This window comes from Somniosus microcephalus, chromosome 14 (genome assembly GCF_052327205.1).
Source record: "Somniosus microcephalus isolate GS21.2 chromosome 14, FLI_Smic_1.0, whole genome shotgun sequence".
Classification (NCBI taxonomy): Eukaryota; Metazoa; Chordata; class Chondrichthyes; order Squaliformes; family Somniosidae; genus Somniosus; species Somniosus microcephalus.
Window position 1 is genome coordinate 110,852,924 of NC_141000.1, and position 26,248 is coordinate 110,879,171.

Here is a 26,248-nt window from a genome sequence, read left to right on the forward strand (position 1 = left end):
TTTAAAGTATTTAAAAATAATAAACCTGTGGAAAAAATGTTTTAATTTTAATTAATTCACCACTTACCTTGTAAAAAGCAGGCCAACGCCTGCTTTTTACATGTCTAATTTCTGCAGACTTACCCTCCCGGGAAAACCTGTAAAAAAAAACCTAAGTTTGATGCGCACGCGCAGCCTCTTCCGCGCATGCGTTCGACCTCTGAACCCCTTCATTCAGGGGAGCGGAAGTGCCGGTTTCCCACGCATGCGTAGTGCATGTAGGAAACCAGCATTTCCATTGGGCCTACGGGTGAGTACCCCGTGCATACTCACCCGTGGAGACCCGAATTTCTGGGCCAATATTGGCCCGTATTTTCCGATGCCCACAGGTGTGTATGGGCTGTGTACACACCCTCTGCCTGCTCTGGAGAACATCCGCCTGCAGAAAAACCCTTAGAAATCTTACGCCTGGTAAAAGGCGGCGTAAGGGCTGCTTTTACCAGCATAAGAGTTGAATAAAGTAAAAATAATTTTTTTTTCACTCGTTTACCATTTAAAAATACTTTTAAAAAAAGGTAAGTTTATTTTTAGCCCCATTAAAAACTTTAATTATTTTTTTCAAAAAATAAAATTTTTGTTTAAAATATTTAATTGTAATTTCAACTCATTTTAAAAATGTGATGTTTTAAAAAAACATTATTTAAAGTTTTACTGTGTTTTTGAGGCGATCTCCATTCATATATTTGACAGGTCTATCTGTCAAGTGTATGAAGGGAGATTTCCTTCTCCTATTGGCTCCCCATGGCCCACGTGATCCCAGGGATGCTGTGAACCGCCTGCGCCCCTGGGATACATGGGCCCTGCGCATTTTGACTTTGGAGAGGCCCAGGAGCGGAAGTGTCCGCACCTCGGGAGCCCTCAGGTAAGTCCGTAGATTTTTTCCAGATCGGAGGCCTCCGCACGCGGGAAGCCTCCGATTGGAAAATACGGGCCAATGTGTGATGCGAGTACGCAATGGATGGTTCAGTCTGGCAAGGAGAGGGTCAGGGCAGTTTGATTTGAGTTGCGGAAATCCTCCAACTGCAAGAAGTTAGTGTGCAGGCAGTGACTGGTGGGGTAACGCAGGGATCGGTCCTTGGACCCCAGCTATTCACAATATATATTAATGATCTGGACGAAGGAACTAGATGTACTATCTCCAAGTTTGCAGACGACACAAAGCTGGGTGGGCGTGTGTGCTGTGAGGAGGATGCTGAGAAACTCCAGTATGATTTGGACAGGTTGGGTGATTGGGCAGAAGCATGGCAGATGCAATATAACGTGGATAAATGCGAGGTTATCCACTTTAGTGTCAAAAACAGGAAGGCAGATTATTATCTGAATGGCAATAGATTGGGAGAAGGGGAAGTGCAACGAGACCTGGGTGGCCTTGTGCACCAGTCGCTGAAAGTAAGCATGCAGGTGCAGCAGGCGGTTAAGAAGGCATCTGGTATGTTGGCCTTCATAGCGAGAGGGTTTGAGTACAGGAACAAGGATGTCTTGCTGCAGTTGTACAGGGCCTTGGTGAGACCGCACCTTGAGTATTGTGTGCAGTTTTGGTCGCCTTACCTGAGGAAGGATGTTCTTGCCATGGAAGGAGTGCAGCGAAGGTTCACCAGACTGATACCTGGGATGGCAGGAATGACGTATGAGGAGAGATTGGGTCGATTGGGCTTGTACTCGCTGGAGTTTAGAAGAATGAGAGGGGATCTCATTGAAACTTATAAAATTCTAACAGGACTAGACAGACTAGATGCTGGAAGGATGTTCCCGATGGTCGGGGAGTCCAGAACCAGGGGTCACAGTCTAAAGATAAGGGGTAAGCCATTTAGGACAGAAATGAGGAGGAATTTCTTCACCCAGAGAGTGGTGAACCTGTGGAATTCTCTGCCACAGAAGGCAGTAGAGGCCAATTCATTAAATATATTCAAGAAGGAGTTGGATATATTTCTTAAGGCTAAAGGGATCAAGGGATATGGGGAGAAGGCAGGGACAGGGTACTGAATTTGGATGATCAGCCATGATCTCATTGAATGGCGGAACAGGCTCGAGGGGCCGAATGGCCTACTCCTGCTCCTATCTTCTATGTTTCTATGTGAAGATCAAATCAGCTTTGGAATAATGTTTAAATTGCCAATTTATTTGAAACTTGCAGGCTGAAATCGCTCTGTGTGGTATCAATAACGAATGGATTGGCTTGTGCGCACGAAAATCCTCCGTAGGCTATTTAAATAGGGGCCTTAATCTTTATAAATCAAAATCTGGTTAATGCATCTGCTAAAATAGTGCACAGAAGAATTTTGTTCAGCACACCTATTAATGCAATACGATTACCTTATTTGTTGCTAATATTGCACACTGTTACTTCAAAGCTAATCCTTTAATCTCTATACTAAAGTCACCACGTTCAGCCAAGTCGAAATGCTTTACAAAAACCACAACCTTGCTAATTAGTGAAGTAGGCAGCAAACTGTCATCTTAATCTCTCGTGCATGCAATGGGATTGCTTTCCTTGTCTACACTTTGTCAGCGTGATGTGCAATAATTTTTCCTGCCTTTCTTTTTGCTGTGCTTGAGGTCCTGAGCCTAGGGTGCAGGGCGGGCACACACTCTGATTTATTTTTTAAAAATAGGATATCGCTGAGTTTGAACTTTGTGTTCTTCAGTAAATTCAGACTTCCATCACGCGTGTTTGCTCCAGTAATTTAAGTCAGCAGTCTGGTGCTTTTTAAAAATATATACGAGGGGCTCCTGAAACTCTGCCTGTAGGACCTCAGCCCTTTTCCTACCTCCGTCATTGGTTGCAACCTGGACCACGGCTTCTGGCTGTTCCCATTCCCTCACCGTTAAAATGTCCTGCACCCGTACAGCGATGTCCTGGCTCCATCAAGTAGAATTACATATGTAGCCAAGTGGGGAAAATGCAGTGAATATTTAAGTCCACTAGATGGCACGGTTCATTTTCCCCTTTAGTAATTTGAACAAGGAGAAAAGGGTTATGGGTAGGACCATGTGATGCCAAAGGAACCTCCCCTTTCTTCACAGCTTCCATTTTCTACATCCAGCGTGAGAGATTTCTCTGAGAGAGCTGGGGTGAATATGACTTTTGAAATGAACTTATTCTGTGTAAAGTACAACTAAAACAGTATTAAGTGCAACCCAGACATAGTTTTAAAGTGATATTGTTTCCCAAATCACTCGATACCACGGGGATGCTTGCAGATTGTCCTACCATGTGCTGGTGTTAACACTTGCTAAAATTGTTGTTGAGTCCTTGGGGGCTACGTTGCGAATGAGTTTAATATTCTGTGTTTTCTTGTAAGATGTAACAAGTGATAACGGGACATAAGAATGTATTGTACTATTGGTTTTGTTTTGTATAATGAGTGTTAGCTAACTAACTAACTGCACCTGTGGTTTGCCTCGTGTTCTGTTCTACAGCAAGCCACTGCTGTATTTTATCGACTGTGTTTTCTTGTATTTGCCGTATTTCCGTCTTTTCCGTATTTTATACAATTAAATGTGGTTTTATGTATTTACAACTACATCCTAAGCCTAGAACCCAAGTTATCAATCCAGAATAAAAAACCCCAGAAAAAAGAAAGTTCTGTGTCCTGTGCTGCTCCATTTCGCCAGGCTACACATAGAATGCACAGAAACAGGCCATTCGGCCCAACTGGTCCATGTCTATGTTTATATTCCACATGAGCCTCCTTCCACCCCTCTTCATCTAGCTCTATCAGCATAACCTTCCATTCCTTCCTCCCTCGTGTGTTTATTTAGCTTTCATGAATATGCTATTCACCTCAACTCCTCCTTGTGGCAGCGCGTTCCATGTTCTCACCGCTCTCTGGGTAAGGAAGTTTCTCCTGAATTCCCTATTGGATTTAATAGTGACCACCTTATATTTATGGCCCTTAGCTCTGGTCTCACCGACAAGTTGAAATATCTTCTCTACGTCTCAAGGGATTGTTGGATCATTATTAAAGTGAATTCTTTCTTTAGTTGTAATAATTATGTGACCTTCAAGTCCTGCAGCAGTGAATTCATTAAGACTTTCAGTCATGAGCGCAGCAAAATAAGACAATTTTTATAGCTTTGTTTAACTTTATGGCATTGATTATCAGCTTGGCTCAGTTGGTAGCACTCTCATCTCTGAGTCAGAACATCAAGTGCTCAAACCCCACTCCAGGACCTCCACACCTAATCCAGATCTGCCATTCAGTGCCGTACTGAGGGCGTGCTGCACCATGGAAGGTGCTGCCCTTCAGTGCCGTACTGAGGGCGTGCTGCACCATGGAAGGTGCTGCCATTCAGTGCCGTACTGAGGGCGTGCTGCACCATGGAAGGTGCTGCCCTTCAGTGCCGTACTGAGGGCGTGCTGCACCATGGAAGGTGCTGCCATTCAGTGCTGTACTGAGGGCGTGCTGCACCATGGAAGGTGCTGCCATTCAGCTGAGATGCGAAAGCACGAGCCTGCCTGCAGGTTCAGACGGATGGTAACGGTTCCTGTGGAACTATCTGAAGCAGGGTAGGGTGTTCTCCTGGTCTCTTTGTCAAGATTGCTTCCCTCAACCAATACCGCCAAACCACCCCCCCCCCAAGAGTAGCCGGTCATTCGTCTCCTTGCTGCTGAATAATTTCTAAATGGTGAGAAACTAGGAACAGGCTCGTGGGGCTGAACGGCCTACTCCTGTTCTTGCGTTTCTATTACAGGAGAAGCCTTTAAAGCCAAGCATGCCCCCACAGACAGAAAAGGAAGGCTAGTTCTAGCCCTAATGGTACCTGCCGACATGTGATTCCTCTTTGCACAGGACGGTCAGCATCTGCAACATGTCAAGGCCCAACGTACCTGTAGTGACGCTTCGTGAAGCGCCACTACAGTACCCACCTTGAAGAAGTTTTGCTCTTCTCTCCGATGGGATTTCCATTTGTCTCTTTTGCCTTGCTCACCTTGATTGTTTTCTGTTTCCCTTCTCCTGTTTGATCAGGTAGCTACTAAAACTCGCTCACAGCCACATTTCTCTCCTCAGCTATTGTCTCCGGTTACGACACGCCCGCCATGTCGAGGGAGGTAACTAGCTGAATACAAGCGTGTCTTCAGCAGACCTCTCAGAAACCCTCTGTACCTTCTTCCAGGAATACATCATGTAAGAGTGGTACAGTAGAAAGAACACGGTGTGCTACTACATATATTACAAGGGAGGACGCGGAGCGACACGTCATGTTAAATACGTGCTTCCTTACTTCAATATTATTTTTATTAGCAAGAATGTCTTGCATTTTTGTAGTGCTTTTCACAACCCCAGGATATCCCAAAGTGCTTTACAGCCAATGAAGTACTTTTGAAATGTAGTCACTATTGTGGTGTAGGAAACGTGGCAGCCAATTTATGCACAGCAAACTCCCACAAACAGCAATGAGATAAATGACCAGATAACCTGTTTTAGTGATGATGGTTGAGGGATAAGTATTGGCCAGGACACCGGGGAAAAAAATCCCCTGCTCTTCTTTGAAATAGTGCCATGGGATCTTTTACGTCCACCTGAGAGAGCAGACGGGGCCTCGGTTTAACGTCTCATCTGAAAGACGGCACCTCCGACAGTGCAGCACTCCCTCAGTACTGCACTGGAGTGTCAGCCAAGATGTACCACAACGTATTAAACTCTGTAGTTATTGCTTTCTTTTGAAATTCATGTATTTTCCAGTTAAACAGCAGTAATAATGAAAGGTTTGCTTAAAGACAAACGCCCAATGAAAAATAAATGTTAAGGCCATGCTTACCGCCACCACCCTTCTTCCGGCCGCTCCTGCGGTTGACTGAGACAGTGGGCGGCAAGCAGGAAAATCTGGCAATTGGCTGGATATTTACATGTGGTAGGTGGGGGCGAGACGACTGGTGACTGTCTCGTTGGAGACAGGGGAAGAGTTATCGATTTGGGTTGAGAACTTTTGGTCGGCATCCCCACCCGATTCTCTCTTTTGCACTGCTTTCTCAATGGATTTTGTGGGGGGAATAGTGGAGGAATATTCAGGCCCACAGCCCCAAGGAACCAACCATTCAATCTGTTACCATACTGGAATAAGGTCATGAATCCATTAAGACATGGGCATTATAGGCACTTCCTGGAAAAGATGCATTCATGAAGGATAAGTCCTTGGCGGTTGCCACACATCATTAGGAAATTCGTAGTCCTTCAATATTCTTTCCGTTGATGAATGTCACAGGATGTCGCACAGCTGCCAGAATAGCCACATGGGTGCAGTCAATGCCAACCGGGAATTCCAGTTTTCAGGAAAGTGTGTCAGCCTCTGCTGAAGGATCATGGAACTGAATGAATCGTCACGGGGAGGTGGGGGGCGATGTTCAGGTAATGCCCACGGGCGCTGCCATGAGGCCCAGGCCTTATTATCATGCCACTGACGAGCTGCGGGTTCCAAGTGGGCCCCCTGCCACAGAGTGATCTTAAACGGAGTTCACTTAAACAGACTGTAAAAGTTGGGAATTTGGAGAGAGTGGGAATTCGATGCAGAGGGGGAAGGAGGTGCTGCTTTTTGCCTGCAATATGTGTAGTGCTTTGTGTTACAGGTAAATTTTGAATTTAATCTACCTATAAATTAAACAAGATCAAGTGGGGATGTTCGCTGATGATTGCACACTGTTCAGCATCATTCGAGACTCGTCAGATACTGACGCAGTCAAGTGTCCATATGCAGCAAGACCTGGACAACATTCAGACTTGGGCTGACAAGTGGCAAGTAACATTCGCACCACACAAGTGCCAGGCAATGACCATCTCCAACAAGCGAGACTGTAATCATCTCCCCTTGACATTCAATGGCATTACCATCGCTGAATCCCCCACTATCAACATCCTGGGGGTTACCATTGATCAGAAACTGAACTGGACCAGCCATATAAATACTGTGGCTACAAGAGCAGGCCAGAGGCTGGGAATTCTGCGGCGAGTGTCTCACCTCCTGACTCCCCAAAACCTTTCCACCATCTACAAGGCACAAGTCAGGAGTGTGATGGCATACTCTCCACTTGCCTGGATGAGTGCAGCTCCAACAACACTCAAGAAGCTCGACACCATTCAGGATAAAGCAGCCCGCTTGCTTGGCACTCCATCCACCACCTTCAACATTCACTCCCTCCACCACCGGCGCACTGTGGCTGCAGTGTGTACCATCTACAAGATGCACTGCAGCAACTCGCCAAAGCTCCTTCAACAGCACCTTCCAAACCCGCGACCTCTACCACTTAGAAGGACAAGGGCAGCAGACGCATGGGAACATCACCACCTACAAGTTCCCCTCCAAGCCACACACCATCCTGACTTGGGCCTGTATCGCTGTTCCTTCACTGTCGGTGGGCCAAAATCCTGGAACTCCCTTCCTAACAGCATTGTGGGTGTACCTACACCATATGGACTGCAGCGGTTCAAGAAGGCGGCTCACCACCATCTTCTCAAGGGCAATTAGGGATGGGCACTAAATGCTGGCCTAGCCAGCGATGCCCACATCCCATCAATGAATAATAAGTAATTATAAGCTAAGTTAATTCAATACATAAACCTTAATTAATTAAATAAATAAAACAAGGTTATATAGGGGTGGCAGTGCAGGTGGTGTGCTGCAACTGCAGCATGTGGAAGTTTGCGGAGAGCATCGCAATCCTGTATGACCATGCCTGCAGTAAGTGTCTGCATGTTGAGGAACTTCAGCTCCGAGTTGTTGAGCTGGAGTCCGAGGTGCAGACATTGCGGGGTATCAGGGAAGGGGGAAAGTTGCCTGGACACTTTGATCCAGCAGGCAGTCACACCCCTTAGGTTAAGGCGTGGCTGAAAGAGTGGTGTGTGAGGCAGGAGTTTCGATTCATGGGGCACTGGCACCAGTACTGGGGAAAGAGGGAGCTGTTCCGTTGGGACGGGCTCCAATTAAACCGGCTGGGATCAGTGTCCTGACGAATCGAATAACTAGGGCGGTAGACAGGGCTTTAAACCACTGAAGGCGGGGGGAGGTGGGAGGATTCAGGAAAGGGTAAATTTAAAAGCAGTAAGAGAAATGTCAAGTCTATACAGCAGAGTACTGTAGTTATTTGGGTAAAAATAAGCAGAGTGGGTCAGGAAGGGGCATAGGGACTAGGGCATCAGTGGCTAAGGTGACCAGGGAAAAATAGAAAAAAATTAAAGTTAAAGGCACTTTCTCTAAATGTGTGAAGCATTCACAAACAAAGGATGAATTAATAGCACAGTTAGCAATAAATGGGTTTGATCTAATAGCCATTACGGAGACGCAGTGACAGTGACCAAGGTTGAGAACTAAATATTCCAGGATGCTTGACTTTTAGAAGAGACAGGCAGAATGGAAAAGGAGTGGTGGGTGGGGTAGCCCTGAGAATGTATGTCGAGGAACCAACTGGATTGGTTAAGGTGCCACACAAGAGGTTACTGCACAATATTAGGGCTCATGGGATTGGAGTTAATATACTAGCATGGATTGAGGATTGGTTAATGGACAGAAAACATAATAGGAATAAAGGGGTCATTTTCAGGTTGGCAGGCTGTAACTAGTGGGGCACCGCAAGGATCAGTGCTTGGGCCTCTGCTATTTATATCAATGACTTAGATGAGGGGACCGAGTGTAATGTATCCAAGTTTGCTGATGATACAAAGCTAGGTGGGAAAGTAAGCTGTGAGGAGGACATAAAGAGGTTGCAAAGGGAAATAGACAGGTTAAGTGAGTGGGCAAGAACATGGCAGATGGAATATAATGGGCCAGTAATTCCTGTCCCAACGCGTGAGTACGGACGGGGCACTCACGCGTGGGCCCGGAGGAATTGCCGGTTTTCAGTATGCACAGCGCATGCGGGGAAAACCGGCATTTCCTCTCCTCTGACCCAAGGGGTTAAGAGGCGGAACGTGTGCGAGGTTTCAGGTAGCACGTGCGCGCTGAACTTCCCTTTTTTTTGTAGAGTTGCCCGTGGGGAAAAGACTCCGGTTTTTACGCGTGGAAAAAGCAGCCGTAAGTACTTACTTTTAACAGGTAAGTGGTCTATTAAGTAAAATTAGAAAATTTTTCCACAGGTTCATTTTTTTTGAAGACTTTACAGTAAGGTAAGTGTATTTTTAGCCCCGATTTTTTATATAATAATTTTTTCAAAATTTAAAATTATTGTTTAAAATAGTTTTTTACAGTTATTTATGGTTTATTTAAGTAGTGCGATGTTTTTTTAAATTTTCTTTCAAGTTTAAGTAGTGTTTTGGGGCCAGGGGTTTTCATGAGTTTGACAGTTCTTACTATCAAACTTATGAATGAACTTTTGCAACCTCCCATTGGTTGCCCAGTGCTCACATGATCCCAGCCGGCTCATCGCACTAAGTACGCCGCTGGGTCACGCACGCACAGCGCGGCAGGACCTGAAGCGGGCCAGTGACAGGAAATGCAATGCGGGCCAGGATTGAAATGTCAGCGCGCCGGGTAAGTGCACATTGGGGGCTTGCACGCGCGGCAAGCCCCCGAACCTAATTTCTGGGCCAATGTGAAGAAATGCGAAGTTATCCACTTTGGTAGGAAAAATAGAAAAGTATTTTTAAATGGTGAGAGATTGGGAAATGTTGGTGTTCTGAGGGACCTGGGTGTCCTTGTACACGAATCACTGAAAGTTAATGTACAGGTACAGCAAGTAATTAGGAAAGCAAGTGGTATGTTGGCCTTTATTACAAAAGGATTGGAGTATAAGAGTAAAGACGTCTTACTGCAATTATATAGGGCCCTGGTGAGACCACACCTGGTGTACTGTACAGTCTTGGGGTTAAAAATTCGAGGGCTTTACATCACCCGTTACAGACAAATAAATCCTGAAAGGAGGGCGGCCATCGCTCTATCACCAGCCGGTGGCGGGTCCCGCAGCGTCCTCCATTTTCCTAGGCTCAGCTGCGCTGCCGGTAAGAAGCATTGCCCTGCAAATTAAAATGAGGGAGCAGTGACATCAATCGGCAAGCAACGGCGATGTAACGTCACCATGGCGAACTTGGACCTTTGCGCTGAGTTCTGGGCTGGGTCCTAAGCACACCAGGTAAACCCAGCGTGCAAGCAGACTCACAGAGGCGCTGTCAGCACCTCTTAAATGGACACACACATCTTGCAGGTAAGTTTGCATTTAAGCTTTTGGACTGTTTTTTAAAATTTTACTGAAGTAGTGATTTGCTGCAATAGATGTTAAAAGTTTTTTAAGTGTGTAGGGAGTGCTACCGGATGCTTGCAAGGCCTTGGATGGTAAAGGAAGGCCTCTGAGGAGACAGAAAATGCTGCAAATACTCAGTAGCTCAGGCAACATCAGTGGAGAGAGAAACAGAGTTCATGTTTCAGGTCAAGATGCTGCCTGACCTGCTGAGTATTTCCAGCATTTTGTGCTGTCATTTCAGAATTATAGCATCCGCTCGCAGAGGGAAGAGGATGAAGCCGAAGAGGAGGAAGCAGAAGGAAGGATGCAACCCAGGCAGCCCCTTTCTGGCCAGGATATCCGGGATGGAATTATCCGCCTGCAGTCCCCGTGACCGCAACCCCAATTCCCCTTTCAGCATTTGTCCCACACCTTACCTTCCCTCTGTTACTGACCATCACACCTCTTGGCCACGATGCTGAAAGAAAAGCCACCACAAATCCAATTTTAGACATCTATCCTTCAATATGGCATCAAGAAATCAACTCATCACCCTTATGCATTCCCTTAGTGACTATCTTGTGTGTGTTTTTGCCTATCCTACTGATGTCACACAGTGCTACCCCAGTGGCTGCAGCATGGCTGTGGAAGGCTGCTGACTTTCAGTGGGGGGACACTGCAGATGGTCTTGCTGGTCGACCTTGAGGAGCTGGTGGCTGGAGTGTCTAGTCAAGTGATGATGTTTCATCATCTTTTTCACTCTCCTCTCCCTCTTCTTGGCCAACCACTAGCTGGGCAGGCTGCATTTCTTGGGTGTGTGAAATGAGGAAGGCACACGGGTGGAGTTGTGGTGAGGGGAGGGCGGGAAAGCAAGAGGTGCATGCCAGAAGGAAGATAATGTTTGAGGATACCAGCATCTTGTAACCTTTCTGCTCCGCCGCTGGCCAAGGGCTCAGCCATGCTGTTGCCAAGAATGGCCTGCACCGCCTCCTCCAAGGGGGTGAGGTGAAGCCAGGAATGGGAGTAAGGGCTGAAAACGACATTTTTTCACTTCATTTTAATTTTCATTAGTTCAGAAGGCATTGCTCTTTTAATGCAGTGCCATTTTAATTTTCCACAATTCCTAGCGAACTCCATAGCCTCGCTTCCAGGGACTGTTAGAAGCTGGAACGTCATTTCAGTCCGGGAACTTCGACTCCCGTGCCTGCACTAACACCACCAGGAGGGCGTTACATGGTAAGTTAGCGCTGGGCTAAAAATCTTTAGCCCCCAGCGCGAATTTTTCCCTGGTAGTGCTTCGTCCATTTTCAGCGACTGTTAACCTGCGTTGCTGGTGACACGGTGTCCTGTAACACTGGCAACTCTTGTGGCGGCCATGAATTTTTCCCCCTCGGTCTCCTTACCTAAGGAAAGATATACTGTACTTGCCTTGGAGGGAGTGCATTGAAGATTCACCAGACTGGTTCCTGGGATGGGGGGGATTGTCCTATGAGGAGAGATTGAGTAGACTAGGCCTATATTCTCTGGAGTTTAGAAGAATGAGAGGTGATCTCATTGAAACATACACAATTCTTACAGAGCTTGACAGGGTAGATGCAGGGAGGATGTTTCCCCTGGCTGGGGAGTCTAGAACCAGGGGTCACAGTCTCAGGGTAAATTTCTTCACTCGGAGGGTGGTGAACCTTTAGAATTCTCTACCCCAGAGGGCTGTGGAGGCTCAGTTGTTGAGTATATTCAAGACAGAGAGCGATAGATTTTTGGATATTAAGCGAATCAAGGGATATGGGGACGGTGCAGGAAAGTGTTGTGGTCGAAGACCAGCCATGATCTTATTGAATGGCGGAGCAGGCTCGAGGGGTTGAATGGCCTCCTCCTGCTCCTATTTCTTATGTTCTGCTGTAGCTTGCCAGTCTCGTGAGGGTGTGAAATCAGCCGGCTCCCACATTTAACCGGCTGCCAGGTCTGACCTAGAGTGGGAGGTGATTCAGGCAGGCCCTCGCACTAGCTGGCCATGGGCACAAGTCTGGGAGGAGCAGGAGCGCTGCTCCTGGGCACGGCAAAAAAAAAAATTGAAAGCTTTCTGGGCCTAGTTTTGAACAGCCTCCAGTCGGTTCCTTTAAGGACCACCAGTTCCGCTGCTCGATGTCCAGTACAAATAGAGTGGAACAGGCGAGGTGCACGCTCCACCCATCTGTCCGCACAAATTGCATTTGGAATCCTACAAGCGGCGTAGGATCCCGATTTGGATACTTATACAGCCTCCCACCTGTTACAGGCCCGCCTGAAAATTGCACCCAGTGGGTGTTGGCCGCCAATGGGGTGGCCAAGGTGCTCGACCCGATTTTCAGTGGTTCGACACCTGTTTTTCAGGCAAGAAATGGGCAGCATCAGTTGTGGCTCAGTGGGTAGCACACTTGCCTTTGAGTCAGAAAATCATGGGTTCAAATCCCACTCCAGAGACTTGAGCACAAAAATCTAGGCTGACACTCCAGTGCAGTACTGAGTGAGTGCTGCATTGTCGGAGGTGCCATCTTTCGGATGAGACATTAAACCGAGGCCCTGTCTGCTCTTTCAGGTGGATATAAAAGATCCCATGGTGATATTTCGAAGAAAAGCAGGGGAGTTGGTCAATATTTATCCCTCAATCAACATCACTAACACAGACTATCTGGTCATTATCACATTGCTGTTGGTGGGAGCTTGCTGTGCACAACTTGGCTGCCGCATTACAACAGTGACTGCACGTTAGAAAAAGTGTTTAATTGGCTGTAAAGCGCTTTGGGACATCTGGTGGTCGTGAAAGGCGCTATATAAATGCAAGCCTTTCTTTTTTTTTTACATTCGCTCCCACTGTGTTGAGGCAAGGCATTTATGGCTTTCATAATGGTGTAATGAAGCACTCCTGAAACTGAGTTATGCAAAGCTCCATAACTGAGTACACCAGGACTGGTGGCTGAAATGTGACCTTCTCTGCAGGCGTTGGGCCAATTCATGTACAGTACTATTACTGTGCACCCCACGGCTGGGTTAACAGACTTCCCAATGGTTGCACTGGTGAACTGGCCCATTGGCTGCTTGAGAAGCATTAAAAGACCATTATTGCGGGCGATTTGTGAATAGCTGCTATTTTTTTTTCATAATCAGCAGCACAAGTGTAGCCTTGCGAGTCACACATTTCAGAAGGATATGTTCCCCAGACTTCATTGGTGGCTTGTTAATCGTCACATCAAAAGAAAAACAATGCGTTTTGCCCATTTTTCAAAACAATATGAATTTCAGCACATTATTGAACTATAGGGAGGGACTGTAAGTGATGCTATTGATACCAGGTGCGGACACCTGCTATGTATTTAGTAAGTAGCTGGTTAAATATTAAACCTCAATTTGGTTTCTGCAGACTTTAGCCTCTCATTTGATATGAGGCGGTAACAAGATTCATTTAATTTTTTTTTTTGCATGCCATCAGAGAGGCCGGCTAATTCGCTGTTTCTTGAAGGTCTTTCTTGGTTAACAAGGTTCATTTTTTTTTGGCCGCAATATTTCCAGTTGTTTCCTTGTAAGCGGGCTTTGTTTATTCAGCGGGCTTTTCACACCTTTATCGGGAGGGCAGCAGCTGTATTTACTGCGGCGGTTTTCTGACAAGTCTTCCGCCCGTGGCTTTTAGCCGACTGCTGCTCACTGCAATATTGAGCGAATAGTGGAACGTTCGTTCACCATTTACTGGAATACTTCAAAGACGATTAAGAAAATGAAAAGTTTTACTTCTTGTCGTCGAACAGGTACGAGGCGCACTTAATTTTAACTCAATAGCCGCTGGTTTGGAAGGATGTCAACTCTTTAAAAAAAAACAATGGAACGTTGCCACTCATACAACATGAATGTTGCGTACAGTTTTGGTCTCCTTATTTAAGGAGGGATATACTTGCATTGGAGGCAGTTCAGAGAAGGTTCATGAGGTTGATTCTGGAGATGAAGGGGTTGTCTTATGTGGAGAGGTTTAGCAGGTTGGGCCTATACTCATTGCAGTTTAGAAGAATGAGAGGGGATCTTATTGAAACATATAAGATACTGAGGGGGCTTGACAGGGTAGATGCAGAGAGGATGTTTCCCCTCGTGGGGGAATCTAGAACGAGGGGGCATAGTTTCAGAATAAGGGGTCACCCTTTTAAAACGGAGATGAGGAGGAATTTCTTCTCTCAGAGGGTCATGAATCTTTGGAATTCTCTCCCCCAGAGAGCTGTGGAGGCGGAGTCAGTGAATATATTCAAGGCGGAGATAGACAGATATTTGAAAAACAGGGGAATCAAGTGTTATGGGGAACGGGCAGGAAAGTGGAATTGAGGCCAAGATCAGACCAGCCATGATCTTATTGAATGGTGGAGCAGGCTCGAGGGGCCGAATGGCCTACTCCTGCTCCTATTTCTTATGTTTTTATAACAATGTGATGGGAGAATAGCGTCGGTTTAAGATTAAAATGATATGTCAAGAATAATCCATGAGACTCCAGGCTGGTTTATCTCGAATGGAAACTGGTCGGGGAGGGGTTTGCTTGCATCAAAGTGACAGATCCTACATTTTTGAAAACCATGCTACGGAAAGCACTTTCTCAGTGAAGGAGGTGTATTAGAGAGAAAGAGGTTTTGGTTTTGTTTCTGTCTGGCTGGGAGAATTCTGGGGCAGATTTTTCTCCTTGGGATGTATACTGGCTTCTGGGTGTAACTCCAACAAGGCAGGGGAAGATGATTGGGCTGCGAACCATTCTGCCGATGCCCTGCCCACCCACCGCCACTCCCGGGACTTTCCATTGGAAGTGAGGCCAGCCGTGCAATACATCCACCCAAATACGGGTGGGCGCATTTTAAGAGTGCAAATAAGAGGACTACGTCATACGCAAAAAGGACCCAGCCTCGTCACTGCCTCCTTCCCCCTCCCCGGCCACTGTCGCAGGTTCAACCAAAATGTTTGCGACCTTGCCATCCTGTTCCACCCCAAGCTGAGCTTCAGACCTCTCCACCGCAAAGGTTGCCTATTTCCACCTTTTTTAACATTGTCTACCTCAGCTCATCTGCTGCTGAAACCCTCATTCATGCCTTTGTTACCTCCAGACTTGAATACTCCAGTGCCCTCCTGGCCGTCCTCCCGTCCTTCAGCTCATCCAAAACTCGGCTGCCCAAGTCCTATCCTGCACCGAGCCCTGCTCACCCATCAGTCCGGTCCTCGCTGATCTACATTGGCTCTGGTTTCCCTGACGCTTCCAATTTCAAATTCTCCTCCTTGTGTTTAAATCCCTCCATGGACTTGCTCCCCTCCCATTTCTGTGACCTCCTCCGGCCCGACAACCCCCTCCCTACGCTCCGTTCTCTTGACTTGTTCTTCCACCTCTTGTGGATCCCCCTCGCTTCGCTCCACCATTGGCGGCCCTGCCCTCGGCTGCCTCTGTCACATTCTCTGGAATCCCGCCTCTACCTCTTCCCCCCTCGATCCCCCTTTAAGGCCCTCCTTAAAACCCACCTCTTTGACTAAGCTTTTGGTCACCCTTCCTAACCTTTCCCTCTTTGGCTCAGCATCTATCGAACTTGTGCCTCTACAAAGCTCCTTGGGACGTTTTTCCTACGTTAGGGGCGCTATCTAAATGCAAGTTGCTGTTGACGTTTTTCTTTGTCGTTGGTGGAATAGCAATGCTGGTCAGCAGGAATGCTGCGTGCTCTTGAGGTACGGTGTTGCTGGCATGGAAAGGGGGCAGGTTTAGAGTCCCCAGTGGTGCTTTGCAGGCTCTCATGGCCTGCAGGAGTGATTCGCCTCCCTCCCAGGTACAAAAAACAAGGAGTTGTTGCTCATGTCACCTGCTGCAGCCTGTTGTATAAAAGTTAAAGGCCATGGTGACCTTGGCAACCACAGGCAGTTCTGCCCAAGCCCTGGCGTGTGGCTGCAGCAGGTGACGTAGCTCGGTGTGCGGCTCCTTGATGCAGGAAAGCCGCCGCAAACATTGCTCCTCAGAGAAGTTGAGGTGGGAGAAGTTCTGCCTGAAGACCCGCTGTAGGTACAGCCTCCTGCGCGCTGCCCTTCTCCTCTCTCTTCTCCCAGCTGCTCCTGCCCTCTCCCCTCTCCTTCGCTGCTGCCCCTCGCTTCCCAGCCCCGGAAGGAAACTGTGTTCAAGGCAGACAAAAGCAGTCCAGCACCAGCAAAAATTCGTCACCCAAAGTCACAATTCAGGTGTAAAATGCAGAAAAAAGGCACAAAACAAACACCCATAAGTCAACCATCAGCCGATAAGGACAAACCAGCAGTTAATCTGTGTGGAGTGGATGATCCCTTTAAATATCGCTGCTGCAGGGTCCTTGCTGCATGTTAGTGCCATGATTTGCTGAGCGAGTTTATCACATGAGGAGTCAGGCACTGGGGGCAGAACCAATTTCACTAAAGAGTCCTTAAATAAGCAGAGGACCCTTATGTAAAGATTATAATGAGCATTTTTAAGACCTTCGGCGCGTGCACTAGACGCCTACAGAGGAGCCTGATCCAAAATGGTGGCGGTGTACTTCCGGCGCGGAATGAGCACGTGCACACCGCCCGCCTTATCGGATCCCTGTGGGTGCAGCACGATCGACGTTCTAGGGCGTTGTTTCTTCCTTTTCGCTATCCACTTTCTGCTGCAGAGAGACTTGCTCAGATACTGGTGTGCACGGTTCAATACGTGTCTGCCACTCTGTTTGAGGAATGTGATTCATCTTGTTAAATTAACATTTGGTCATGCATGAGTAGAACAAAGCACTTCTTCTTACACTTTCTCAGACACAGATACGGACCAACAGGGAGTTGTTCGGCCTTCCGGCATTTGGCAATCAGAGGCATTATAATTGAGCATTAGTGTAAGTTATTATATATTTTTAAATAATCTACATTTTTCCCATTTCAGCCACGACCTTTGAGATGTAACTTCTTGTACGTCATGGGGACTGTCAGAACAATTCTAAAATTATTTAGCATATCTTTGGGTGAGTAAACTGTACAATAGTCAGCACTTTACAATAAGATTACGCCGTAGTGAGAACTTACTCACCCCTCCGATTTTCTCTCTCTTGCCATGCTGGGGTATGGTTTCATGGTCACAAGCAACCTGCCCAGGTGACTCTAGATAGTGAATGTCAGCAGATTGTGTTGGAGGAGGAGATCACAGCTGAGTTCAATCCTGTCCACGCATGTACCATTTCCAACAGGAATCACGGGGCAGCCATGTTCCTTCTCAGCTGGGTGGCATCATGGCCGAGCAGCTGTGCCCGGGACCAACGTTTCAACTGTGAAATTTTGCGCATGTACGACACTTTGAATGGGCCACGCAGCCCGTTAAAGGAACCGCACACCCCATCAAAAAATGAGGGGAGTTATTGCTGGGCAGTGATCAGGATTGGGATCCCTGGCTGATTTTTCCCTTCTCTACCCTAGGAAAGAAAAAGAACATAAGAACATCAGAATTAGGAGCAGGATTAGGCCATGGCTGATCTTCGACCTCAACTCCACTTTCCCGCCCGAGCCCCATATCCCTTGATTCCCCTCCATTCCAAAAATGCATCTGTCGCAGCCTTGAATATATGCAATGACTTAATAACTCAGCCCTTTGGGGTAGAGAATTCCAAAGATTCACAACCCTCTGAGTGAAGAAATTCCTCTGCATCTCAGTCTTAACTGGCCGACCCCTTATCCCGAGATTATGCCCCTAGTTCTTGACTCTCCAGCCAGGGGAAACAATCTCTCAGCATCTACCCTGTCAATCCCCCTCAGAATATTATATGTTTCAATGAGATCACCTCTCATTCTTCTAAACTCCAGAGAGTATCGGCCCATTCTACACAATCTCTCCTCATAGGACAACCCTCTCATCCCAGGAATCAATCTAGTGAACCACCATAAGAACATAAGAACATAAGAAATAGGCTCGAGGGGCCGAATGGCCTACTCCTGCTCCTATCTTCTATGTTTCTAGGAGCAGGAGTCGGCCATTCGGCCCCTCAAGCCTGCTCTGCCATTCAATAAGATCATGGCTGATCTTCTACCTCAGCTCCACTTTCCTGCACTATCCCCATATCCCTTTAATTCCCTTAATATTCAAAAATCTATCGATCTCGGTCTTGAATATACTCAATGACTGAGCCTCCACAGCCCTCTGGGGTAGAGAATTCCAAAGATTCACCACCTTCTGAGTGAAGAAATTTCTCCTCATCTCAGTCCTAAATGGCCGACCCCTTATTCTGAGACTGTGACCCCTGGTTCTAGACTCCCAAGCCAGGGGAAACATCCTCCCTGCATCTACCCTGTCAAGCCCTGTAAGAATTTTGTATGTTTCATTGAGATCACCTCTCATTCTTCTAAATTCTAGAGAATATAGGCCTAGTCTACTCAATCTCTCCTCATAGGACAATCCCTCCATCCCAGGAACCAGTCTGGTGAACCTTCGTTGCACTCCCTCTATGGCAAGTATATCCTTCCTTAGGTAAGGAGACCAAAACTGTACACAATACCCCAGGTGTGGTCTCACCAGGGCTCACCACTGAAGGAAAAGCAAATGGATTGAAAAAGAAAGCTATCTAGCTACTACTGTAGTCAATTCCAGCCACCAACATTGGGTCTCTACCCACCCAAAGGCACTGGCAGGCATTGGATGCATGCCCACCATTAGATTACCAGGAATCCAACACGCTTTTGTCTCTCTATCATCATAATGATATTGTGGATGTGGCGAGGGCTATACTGTCTCCCTATGTATGTGTGTTGACATTATTTTTTTTTAAAACACAGAATATATAGACCTGAGCCAATCTGGGCAGAGCCATATTCTGATTTTTTTTCTCTCAATATCTAAGTTATCTCAGTTGGGACTAGCATTTCAGATTTGGTGATCTTCAGACTCACTACAGCCTGCATCTCTCCTTCACAGCTGTAATGTCACTTGTTATTTTCCCAAGAGACAATGCTGTGACAAAATTGGTTGCCAATGATCCATCCATTTTTCAAACAAACCAGTCAGTGTGAAAACACGATCCTAGTGTTTAAGTGTTTCATTTTAACTGAATCGTCATTTCTCTGCTACTCAACATACTGGAATGTATCAGTTTTATTGTTGTTTTTCTTCACTTAGCTTTTCATTAACGTCTCAGCATTTTTTTTTCCAAACAGAATGGGAAAAGTACAACTTTCCCTCTTGTAACAGAGCCAGTGGCCTAGAAATTGGACCGCGCAGCGCCCGTTTTTTCAGGCACTGTTCAGACTACTAAGGCCCCAATCTGGCGGGAAGGAAGCGCACGGCACATTTCCAGCCAGATGTTCGCCGCCCGCCATATTGGGTAAGGACAAACAAGAGGCGTCACCGACCCAGGCCACTGTCCCGATTAGTGACCCAGGCCCAAACAACACCCTACCTGAGGGCCGCCCGTAGCAGCGGCCCAAACTTGGAGCCCTCGTCACCGGCGGGTTCTTGATGCTTCGCCCGGCAATATTGAAATGAGGCCCAAGGATCAGGCGAGCATGGGGCCTCACCATTCAGACGCGGCGGGGGGGGGGGGGCAAACTACTCCCCCCGCCCCCCCCCCCCCCACCCCTGTGCACCAAGAAATGACCACGGCCCAGTTTCTAGCCCTTTGTGTGCGTAAGTATGAGGCTTTTTAAAAAAAAAAGAAAACAACCACACTTATCCCATACCTAGCCTCACGACACAGGAGGCACACAGTAGAGTCCTGCTTAGACTCACATCCCATCTGAAGCTTTATCATACCGAATCCAGATGATGCGTCCTTCCCTTGAGGCAAAGTTATGAGTACAGCACTACTGTATAATGCTTGAATGCCAAGAGGTTTTTCACTGCCAATTTTCTCCTTTCTTCAAGGCACGATCTGTTGAACGGCTCAATGTTACTTTTGTCTAATATGAACTATTTCCATTTTAGGTATGTGTTTATCTACTACAATCATAGAGGGTCCAAAAAATGCCTTTGTTTTGCTTAACACCGATGCTGCATTTAACTGCACAGTGTCTCAGCCTTGGACTATTATTATCTGGATAATGGATAAGACACCTGTTCTTACTATAGTACCGGACGGACCAATTATTACAGACCCTCAGTTTGGACAACGCAATTATACAACTAGGAACACATTTACTTCAGAACTTGTCATCTCAGCAGTGACCTTGAAAAACAACGTGACCGTGAAGTGCAGTCTCCAAACTGATGGAATTCAACAGGCAGATTTGTTTGTGCAAGGTCAGTATAATTCTCCAATTAAAAGTGAGGGACTTCAGTTGTGTGCAGAGACTAGAGAATCTGGGATTGTTCACCTTAAAGAAGGGAAGGTTAAGAGGAGACCTAATAGACGTTATTATGTCCGTGTGTAATTGAGACACGGACTGCAGGAGTAGGTTACAACAGGTGTTTACTGAGTGGAGACAAAACTGGAACAACTGTGCAAAGTTACTACACAGGCTTATATACAGGGGTGGTCACTACTGATACTGCAGTATACAGGGGCTGCAGAATATAGTTCCTTCTGCAAAGTACATACACTACAATTCCTCCCCTTTTAGCTAAACAGTATGTAACATTCGATTAATAAGTAAATGACATATTTACAATTACAGTTGCTAGATACATTAGCTGAAGTTAAGCAATTATAAGTTCAGTCTTTGAGGAGGCTTCCTGATTCTGTCTGGATAACGCCTCTTTGGGGTATCCGGTTCTTCTGGCAAAGTTGATTCGGGATCAACGTCGTTGTTTGGTTCGTCTGCTTCCAATATCACCGATTCTGAGGTAGATGCAATTGGTACTTTGGTTTCATCACCAGGTGTATCGGATCGTGGTGTGGAATTGACGTTTTCCAGTGACTCTAGAATCTGGTCAGCATGGCATCTTACAATGCTCTCTCCAACGTCCACGGTATACATTAGAGGTCCTTGCCGTGTGCAGATCGTTCCTGGCTGCCATTTCTCTGTGCGGTAGTCCCGGGCCAAAACTGGTTGACCTATCTTAAAACTCCTGGTCGGCCTTTCATTCATATTCTGAAACTGCCTGTTCTCCACATCTCTTCTGATGTTTGGCTTAACCAAATCCAAGCGGCATCGTAGTCTTCGATTGAAGAACATCATGGCTGGAGTTTGGTTGGTAACCGCATGTGTCGCATTCCGGTAGGCAAACAAGAAGTTATCCACCTTGTGTTGTAGGGGTATGTCTTCATTACACATTGCCTTGATAGCCTTCTTGAATGTTTGAACGAACCTCTCAGCCAATCCATTGGTGGCTGGATGATATGGGGCGGATGTGTAATGCTTAACACCATTGTTCTTTAAGAACCTCCGGAACTCTTCAGACACAAACTGTGGTCCATTGTCGGAGCAAATCTGTTCAGGCAGCCTATTTCTGGTGAATATGGTTCGTAAGACTGTGATAGTTTTTTCTGTGGTGGTTGAGGACATTTTTATTACCTCTGGCCACTTTGAGTGTGCATCCACCGCAATTAGAAACATCGAGTCCATAAATGGACCAGCAAAATTAATGTGTACCCTTTGCCATGGAGATGAGGGCCACTCCCATGGATGTAGAGGGGCTTGTGGTGGGGCGTTTTGGACCTTCTGGCATCCTGTACAGCTCTTGGTCATCTCTTCGATTTCTCTATCGATTCCCGGCCACCACACAAACGCTCTGGCTAAGTTCTTCATTTTTACTCCTCCCAGATGACCCTCATGAAGCTCATTGAGCACTCTATCCTTCAATTTGGGTGGAATTACTACTCTGGATCCACACATCAAGGTTCCTCTGCACACTGACAGCTGTTCTCTTCTCGGTGAGAATGCTGGCAACAGTGGTTCGCCATGTGCTGGCCATCCCTTCACCGTTAAATCATAGACCCTGGAGAGTGTCGGGTCATTTCGTGTTTCCTTTTCTATGTTTGCATTCGTCACAGGTAGGCATTCGACTATGGTCGAGTGGAATATCTCCACAGGATCCACTGCAGGTGTTTCTTCCACCATCGGCAATGGTAGGCGCGACAATCCATCAGCATTCCCATGGTGTTTAGTTCCTTTGTACTCGATGTCATATTGGTGTGCCCCTAGGAAAAGGGACCACCTCTGTAGCCGTTGTGCTGTCATTATCGGGACGCCCTTCTGAGGGTTGAAAATGGAGACAAGCGGCTGATGATCAGTTAGTAGAGTAAATTTCTGACCGTGCAGGTAGTGATTGAACTTCTTCACCCCCCACACCAGGCTGAGGGCCTCTCTGTCAATCTGGGCGTAGTTACGCTCAGCTGAAGTTAACGAGCGTGACGCAAAAGCTATCGGCCTCTCTGAACCATCAAGGAATTTATGTGACAGTACCGCTCCAATGCCGTAGGGAGACGCATCACATGCCAGTCTTATCGGTAGTGATGGGTTGTAGTGAGCCAATACTTCTCTTGAAGTGATTAGGTCTTTACTCTTCTGAAAGGCCCGCTTACATTCATCGCTCCATTTCCATGCTACTCCAGTTTGTAGTAGGGCATTCAGTGGGTGCAGAATTGTCGACAAATTCGGCAAAAACTTATGGTAGTAATTCACCAATCCGAGGAATGACCTCAGTTGCGACACATTTTCAGGTGCTGGAGCCTTAACTACCGCTTCAATTTTGTCAGGGGACTTATGTAACCCCTCTTCATCAATCACGTGGCCACAATACGATATCTGTTTCTTAAAAAACTCGCACTTGGGGCGATTGGCTCGTAGCCCATGTTCTCTTAGTCTAGTGAGCACCTGCTCTAGGTTGGCATGGTGTTCACTGTCATCTTCACCTGTCACTAGGATGTCGTCCAAGTAACACTGAGTCCCCGGAATCCCTTGCAGGACTTGTTCCATCGCTCTTTGCCATATCGCCGGAGCTGATGCTATTCCGAATACCAGTCGATTATACTGGTAAAGACCTCTGTGAGTGTTTATCGTGAGATACTTCCTAGAGGATTCTTCAACCTCCATCTGCAAATATGCTTGTGCTAGGTCAATTTTTGTAAAACGCTTCCCTCCAGATAGTGAGGCAAAAATATCTTCTATCCTCGGGAGAGGATACTGCACTGTGTGAAGGACTGGGTTCACCGTCACCTTGAAGTCCCCACAGATGCGGACCTTCCTTGGCTCCTCAGGCTTATTATTTAACGTTTTCTTCATCGCAGGAACGATGGGTGTCGCCCACTCGCTCCAGTCTACCTTAGATAACATGCCTGCATTCTCCAGATTCTCCAGCTCTGCCTCGACGGCTGGGCGAATTGCATATGGTACCGGTCTTGCTTTGAAAAACTTGGGAATTGCATTCTCTTCTATTTTTATCGAGGCGGTTATGCCTTTAAGAGTTCCCAGTTCTTGTTGAAATACCTCTTTGGCGTTAGCTAAGATTTTTGCCAATCGACCAGGTGTGTCGTCGTCATCCTTTTTACCAGCCACAGTCAGTGCCTGAATGGAGTGCCAGTCTAAACTTATCTTTCTGATCCATTCACGTCCCAATAACGGTGGTCCACCATCTTGCAGTATGTACAGATACAATTTCTGTATTTCCTTGCCGTTGTATTCGACAGGCACCCTTATTTTTCCTCCGGGGTATACTTTCTGCCCCGTATACGTGTTCAAGACAATGGATGTCTCTTTCAAGGGTATGTGTGAGAATAGCCGCTCGTAGTCTCGTCGATTCATGACGGTCAGAGCTGATCCTGTATCCAATTCCATTTTGACTTGGGACCCTGCTATCGTGAGGGTGACCCAAATGGTTCGGTGATCCTCTTTTGCGAATACGTTATGAAGTTTGAGACAGCTTAGTCTCTTGTTCCCGGATTCACTATCGCTCTTCTGGTCTTCGGAACTACTGTCCGTCATCTTTTGTACTGTCCTGTACTATTCCTTAGTAGCCTTTTTGTTGTCATTAGTCTTCTTTCCAGGCCTGCAAACTTGTGCAATGTGTCCCATCTTGCCACATTGCCTGCATATTTTGTCCTTGGACTAGCAGTCCTTCTGGTCATGGGTTGTTCTGCCACAGTGATAACATTTTTCAAATCCCCGTTTCATTTCATGGGTGCCGTATTCTTGTGGCTTTTGCTGTATTTCCGCAGCTCCCCTTGCTGCTGCTTCGTACGATACTGCCATGCTGAAAGCCTTATCTAGCGTCAGCTCTTTCTCTGAGAGTAACCTCTTCTGGGTTCCTTCACTCAGGAATCCACAGACAAATTTGTCCCGTAGGGTATCTGCCAGTCCTGCTCCAAACTGGCAGTGCTTTGATAGCTTGCGTAGTTCCGTAAGGTAATCAGCATTGCTCTCCTCTTTATGCTGATTCCTCTTGTGGAATTTAAATCTTTCTGCTATCAGCAGTGGTGTAGGATTTAGGTGTTCCTGTAGGATATCAACAATTTCGTTAAAACTCTTCGCCATCGGTTTGGCTGGAGTGATCAGGTTCCGCAATAGGCCGTACGTTCTTGCGCCCATTAAGTTTAGTAGTACCGATGCCTTTTTCTCATCGGCTACTTCATTTGCCTTGCAATATACTTCAACTCTTTCCACATACGTGGTCCAGTCTTCTATTGCATTATCGAAGGCAGTGATATTGCCAGTCTTCAGCATCTTGGAAATCTAAGATGGCACCTCCCACGCTTTGCCTTCTTCCCCGATTGAACAAAATGGCGCCTCCCGTGCTTTGCCTTCTTCCCCGCTGGATTAAGATGGCGCCTCCCGCGCTTTCTGTCTTCTCCGCTGCTGCTAGCGCTGTTACTGGCGTTTTTATGCCTTGATGGCGACGCCCTATGGTCTTCGCGCACTCCCCCCCCGCCGCGCTGCTGCTAACGCCGCTCTCCGCGGTCCCCGTGGCAAACTGCAGCTCCTCGCGGCTTTCTGCGCTTCTAATTTCTTTTATTTTCCCGTCGTCAGAGCAAACCCTCCGGGACACTTTCCTCCCTCTTCTCGGGTCTGTAAGCTGCCCGGCTTCGTAGCACCAGCCGCGCCTTGTGTGCTCCACCCTCTCTCTCTCTCTCCTCTTCCCGACAACGCTGCTCGGCCCCGTTGAAAAGCCACCCGATCGAGCTCTAGCCCGCCGCAGCCCAGGAAGGATCAGTGTACTACCTGCCACCAGCCCGATTAGCTGGAACACCATAGACAGGATAACCAAGCCCCGCTCTCGACAGCCTCTCCTGCAAATCTTCAACTCCGATGAATCAGAGGCGGTTGTCCACGGTCGACGCCCGTTTCTTCTGTTTGTTTTTTTTTCTTTCTTCTTTCTGGCCTCGACCTCCAACAACTTCGCTTCAGGGATGGATCCCCATGAGGTGGTGCAGACTGTAGGTAAGTTCGGATCTGCTCGTCGCCAGTATTATGTCCGTGTGTAATTGAGACACGGACTGCAGGAGTAGGTTACAACAGGTGTTTACTGAGTGGAGACAAAACTGGAACTACTGTATACAGGGGTGGTCACTACTGGTACTGCAGTATACAAGGGCTGCAGAATATAGTTCCTTCTGCAAAGTACATACACTACAGACGTGTTCCAAATTATAAAGGGTTCTGATAGAATAGATAGGGAGAAACTCTTTCCACTGGCAGGGGGTCAGTGACCAGCGGACACAAGTTTAAGATAACTGGCAAAACTGTCAGGGAGGAGATGAGGAGAATTTTTTTTCCAGCAGCGAGTTATTGTGATCTGGAATGCACTACCTAAAGGGCGGTGGAAGCAGAATCAATAGTAACTTTCAAAAAGGGAATTAGATAAATACTTGAAAAGGAAACATTTTCAGGGCTATGGAGAATCATAGAATGGTTACAGCACGGAAGGAGGCCATTCGGCCCCTCGAGCCCATGCCGGCTCTCTGCAAGAGCACTTCAGCTAGTCCCACTCCCCCGCCCTTTCCCCATAGCCCTGGAAATGTTTTTCTTTCAGGTACTTAGCCAACTCCCTTTTGAAAGCCATGATTGAATCTGCCTCCACCACCCTTTCAGGCAGTGCATTCCAGATCCTAACCACTCGCTGAGTAAAAAAGTTTTTTCTTATGTTGCCTTTGGCTCTTTTGCCAATCACCTTAA

General features: G+C 47.0%; 1 protein-coding gene across 2 annotated transcripts in view; it reads left to right on the plus strand.

Moving 5' to 3' along the window:
- Window positions 1-13,640: 13,640 nt before the first annotated feature.
- The window catches only part of LOC147107842 (immunoglobulin superfamily member 5-like), a 95,205-nt gene continuing 82,597 nt past the window's right edge, over window positions 13,641-26,248 (plus strand). For both annotated transcript variants that reach the window (XM_086007193.1, XM_086007194.1), the window contains exons 1-3: window positions 13,641-13,965; window positions 17,103-17,181; window positions 20,124-20,438. In XM_086007193.1, coding sequence (XP_085863319.1) covers window positions 17,136-17,181; window positions 20,124-20,438 — 361 coding nt within the window. In that variant the 5' untranslated portion in view covers window positions 13,641-13,965; window positions 17,103-17,135. The remainder of the gene's footprint in view (window positions 13,966-17,102; window positions 17,182-20,123; window positions 20,439-26,248) is intronic.